The 5,319-nt window shown below is 33.4% G+C and overlaps 1 protein-coding gene across 1 annotated transcript; it reads left to right on the top strand.

Moving 5' to 3' along the window:
- The first annotated feature begins 800 nt into the window (after nucleotides 1-800).
- Nucleotides 801-2,444, top strand: LOC139490071 (E3 ubiquitin-protein ligase TRIM45-like). The gene has a single exon (XM_071276923.1). The coding sequence runs from the start codon at nucleotides 801-803 to the stop codon at nucleotides 2,442-2,444; it is 1,644 nt and encodes a 547-aa protein (XP_071133024.1).
- The last annotated feature ends 2,875 nt before the right edge of the window (nucleotides 2,445-5,319 follow it).

Genomic DNA, 5,319 nt, shown 5'->3' with positions numbered 1-5,319 from the left:
AAAATCTTTACAATCATTTTTCTCAAATGTAGCATTTTTTTGTCAATTGTTACTCAGCTGCAAGGGTTTTCTATACCATTACATTATATTTGAATCGTAACGGTGCATTGGAATTGTCTAACCTCTTTGAAAATTTGTGGTTGAAAAATTCGGGATGATAATCGTAACTCTATGGATTTTTTCTGTTTGAAAATCGTAATTTCTTTATCGGAAAATAGTAACTGAAAAATAATAAATGTGTCTTTCAGCATTTCAATGGTATTTTGTGTGTTAAAATGCAAATATCCAGTTAATTGATGACATTAACTGAAAATAAAAATAAATGAAAATTTAAAGCGTAAATTAATGTCCAGTGTAACAGTTTGGAGTGCAAATGTTAAATTTTAAAAGTTTTTTATGAACTAATCTGCTTTCTGTAAATCATTTATAAGTTATAAAATGCATCGATAATATACTATTAACTAATAATCAATGAAAACTCACCAATAAGTGCTAATATTAAATTTGCAAGTGTTATTCGGTCATTACAAGTGTTATTCGGATATTAACAGTGATATTCGGTCATTTGAGGTACCGCTTTCGTGTTACAGGTAAAAAAATCAAAAACGTCCTGATCGGAGGTGTTCCTTGATCGACAGAACACCGTTATACAGATACAGACAAATAATATATATTTCTTTCCCCTTACTTAAATTATCCTTTTTGATTCCACCAAAACGCTGGCAGGCCTGACAAATTATCAACCAGTGGACGATGCCTTTTTAAATCAGATACACGGTTTTGGTATTTTAAAGCAGGAAATGGCAACTTGTTCTGAAGACATTATAAATGATTTGCTTATATGTGCAATTTGTTTGGAAAATATGAATACCCCGAAATACCTACCATGCTTGCATACGTTTTGTGAATGTTGTGTTGTAACACTTATAACCTCTGGGTTAGAAAAAGAAAATAAACAAAGTTTTTTATGTCCTATTTGTAGATCACCTGTCACTTCACCAAGAGAAAATTGCTCACCTGAAGATTGGGCAAAGCAGCTTCCCAAAAACTTTCTTATCATCGGACTGATTGAGAGAGAGAAACTCAAGCGCCCCGAAAAACCCTGTATGTCTTGCGAAAGATTGGATGTTCAGACCACAGCAGCATTCCTTTGTATAGAGTGTGCTGATACACTATGTGATATATGTTACAATTGTCATAAGTCAAATAAAAGTTCATCTGATCATGAAGTGAAACCACTGTCTAGCATTTCCAAAAAAGAAAAATTTCCTAAAGCATTCACAAGCAGTTGTTCAGTCCATACTAGTGAGAAAATCAAGCTTTTCTGCATGGACCACGATATTCCATGCTGCACTATGTGCATTTCTATCACTCACAGGAAATGTGATGAAATTGTAACTATCAAAGACGCTGCAAAAATATTTTGTTCAACAACAGAGGTTGATAACCTGAAACAGAGACTAGAAAATCATTCTATGCGATATGAAACGTTAATAAACAGAAGTACATACAGTTTATCTGATTTAGAAACACAGTGCAAAATGAGAATGGGTGAAGTAGATACAATGTGTAAGATTGTTATACAGGAAGTACAGAATTTCAAAGCAAAGAGAAAGTCTGAACTACAGAAAATTTATGAAGAAAAAAAGAATGTTGTTGAAACTGTGAAAGTTTCCTTCAAAAACCGCAAAAGGGCAATCGATAATGAAGTAAAAATTATGCAGGCAGTTATCGAGAACGCATCTGAAGTTCAGGTAATGATAGAAGCAAAGAAGATAACCAATCACTTGAATGAACAGGAAAAGCAATCCACAAGTGAAAACTTTGATTACAGAATGACAGTAAAACCTCCCAAAGAACTTACAAAGCTGACTGAAATATTACAAAATGCTTGTGAAATCAAATGTGATTTAAGGCAAACATATTTACTGAATCGATTTTTGAATACCAATCCTGTTCAACAAGTTCGAAGCAAAATAAATGCCACAAATAAAAAGAAGCTAATGGGCTGGTACATGTCCCTTACCCCCTTAAATGCCATATGTTTTATTGTTTCTGAAGAAATATATCTTACAGGTATTTTGTCATATGGGTGTAGGAATTTGACCCCTTGTAAAGTCAAAGTTCAACTTAAAGAAAACACAGATGACAATGTACATGTAGTAGCAGAAATCAAAACTACTTTAAAAGTTGAAAATTCTGAGAATTGTACAATAAAAGTTGAATTCCCGTATCCACTGTTGCTGAAAAAAAAAGTCTGCTACACTGTTTCTATATCTTTGAATGAGGCAGAAGGGAAATATTTTGATTATGGCGCTGTGGGAAAATCAGTTGTAATATGTGAAGGTGTACGCTTCAAGTTCGAAAATGTCCCTAAAAAATATGACAGCAGAACAAAGGTATTCCAAGGACAAATTCCAGGATTAATGTTTATGAAATTGTAAGCAATCGTTTTTGAATGAAATGTATGTGATTTACAAATGCTTCAACATATATACATATACCAAATAAAAAGTTGTTTGAAGAACATTGTTAACTTGTACATGTACCTTTCACTTATTTTTAGCAGGTCTTGTATCAAGTTGTTATCAAATAGTCTGTTTCTATGTACATGTATATAGAAAAAGAAGATGTGGTATGAGTGCCAACGAGACAACTCTCCATCCAAGTCATTATTTGTAAATGAAAAAATGTTATAGATCAAAGTACAGTCTTCAACACATACTAGCATTGACTCACACCGAACAGCAAGCTATGTATGTTGGTATAGACCTGTTTTTGTAACAGTTCAGTGTTTCTGTTTATCCATTGTCTTCCTCTTTATGTCTTACATGTCTTAGTTCATGTGTTTCGAATTCCCTCATGTTTGGTTTGTGGCCCAGATTTGTTTGAGTTTAATCGATCTATGACTATTCATGATATACTGCCATGACTACTGTTGTCCCTATTTATACATGAATGTGTGCAGCAGTCTCTGGATAATAAGAAGTTTTCAGTTATATTAGGGAAATATTACATAGATATAACAAGGTTTGTTGTTAAAGAGTGCCAATGAGACAACTCTCCAACCAAGTCACTATCTGAAAAAATAAACCATTGTAGGTCAAAGTACGTCCTTCAACGTAGAGCCTTGGATAACACCGAAAACCAAGACATAAAGAGCCCTAAATATGACTAATGTACAACCATTCAAACAGGAAAACCAACGGTCTAATCTATATAAAATACGAAAATCAAGTAACACATGATATCGGATATGTTTCTTATGTCGTAACTACAATACCCTTTCCCTTTTCACGAATGTGACCTACCGAATTAAGACTATTTACCGGATTTGTAATAACATAAGCAACACGACGGGTGCCACATGTGGAGCAGGATCTGCTTACCCTTCTGGATCACCCCAAGTTTTTGGCGGGGTTCGTGTTGCTTAGTCTTTAGTTTTCTATGTTGTGTCTTCTGTACTATTATTTGCCTGTTTGTCTTTTTATTTTTAGCCATGGCGTTGTCAGTTTATTTTCTATCTATGAGTTTGACTCTCCCTCTGGTATCTTTCGTCCCTCTTTTATGAACCACATCAACAACTGTGACGACAACCACTTTCACTTGGTGTGATTGTCCACCGCCTGTCATCCACCATCCATAACTAACCTTTTCTTTGAAACTAAGACGCCAAATTCAACCAAAGGTTGCCAAAATCATTTTGGGGTATTTGATATAAAAATATATGTACTTTGATTCCCATGTCAACAAAGGCAAACCACGTGACAAATGAAACATTAGGGGTAAAATACAAGTATTTTCTTTACTTAATCTTGCCTATTCCGTTTATAAAACATTTTCTTGCTTCATCTTCACATGATTCAGCAGGTACGACATGTATTATGTAAACTTTATGTCAGTCTTCGCTTGCTTGCCACCCAAATAAAATAATATGTATACAAAAAGAAGATGAGACAACTCTCCACAATAGACAATAATTAATTAGACTCAAACTCGAATTGTCTCTTTGTTTTGATTTTACGAAGTCCAGGACCCAATTATGGATACATACTTGACCGTTGAAAGTCAAGATAAGGCCATATATATTTTACTGAAATATAAGTTTTCGAAAACCTTGTAGAATAAGAATATTTGAATATTCAAAGATACCAGACTTATAATACTAGGTTAAACCAGACGCTATTTTCGTCTATTTAACACTCACTAGTGGCATGCAAATAAAAAAGTGGAATGACTTATAAAACATGAAGCTGAATAACATTGAAAATTCAATAAGACTTATTTTTATTAGTACCTGAAAATTGTGTTATTTAAGTATAAAACCAAGTTACATTTTTAACCCATACCTTAAACATCAATCTAATTAAAAACCGATCTCTCATCGCTCCAGTTTTCTCACGCGACATATCAGAAAAAGGGAGCGATGAGAGATCGGTTTTATATTAGATTGCTGAAACATCATTTCATTTATAAAATTACCTTATGGCTGTCGAGGCATTTCCTCATTTTCCCATTTTGCACAATCATTATTTAGGTATCGATTTTTCATGTGCACTAGATGTTACTAGTGGATAAGAACTGACTGTGCTCCCTCCCGGAACACACGAAATCATCCCGGATTTTTGAAGGGATAAGTGTTACCCAGTCTTAAATTTTTTGCTTTATGGCTTTTGGACAATAACAATTTTTTTTGTATTTCTTCTTATTCTCTTGTCTGTTTTTAAGACGTATTGAGTATTAAAGCCCCGTTGCTTTGATGTGTTCTACCCATTTTTCGTTTTTCCTTTCCCGAATTGTTTTTGAAATACCAATCGACTTTAAACTACAAATTTCATTTAATAACGATTTAACTAATATAACCTTTTAAACATTTATCTTGTACAAGGCATTGTCAAGAACCACCCTTAATTTACTGCCTCATTAATCGCTTTACCAGTAAACACGAAAATTGTCAATTCATTCCAGAAAGTCAATAAAAAAACATCGTAACAGGCAGTATATGGGTATTATACTGAAATGCAGTGAAGTTTAGCATTTGATAGTTCATTGATAACATTCTGGCGTATCATAAACAAACAACTTGTAACATTTCATTTCATTGGCCGAAAGATTCAAATACAACAACAATGTAGTCAGTGTGCACGTGAATTGACACAGGTGACCGACAATGGAATGTACTACGTTACTACGAACGTAAAAACAAGGATTTCATTTTGTATAGTTTACAAACCTTTGGTCAAAAGAATTAAATAAATCTTTTGTTAACTTCAAATAGTGGGGTCGAAATATTATACTGATATTTTGTATTCAGTAATA

This window comes from Mytilus edulis, chromosome 9 (assembly GCF_963676685.1).
Source record: "Mytilus edulis chromosome 9, xbMytEdul2.2, whole genome shotgun sequence".
In the NCBI taxonomy this organism is placed as follows: domain Eukaryota; kingdom Metazoa; phylum Mollusca; class Bivalvia; order Mytilida; family Mytilidae; genus Mytilus; species Mytilus edulis.
Note: the sequence above shows the minus strand (reverse complement) of the source record. Positions and strands in the feature narration are given on the sequence as shown.

What these genes read in the sequence shown, in the direction of transcription:
- LOC139490071 (XM_071276923.1), top strand. Translation starts at nt 801, where the DNA reads ATGGCAACTTGTTCTGAAGACATTATAAATGATTTGCTTATATGTGCA.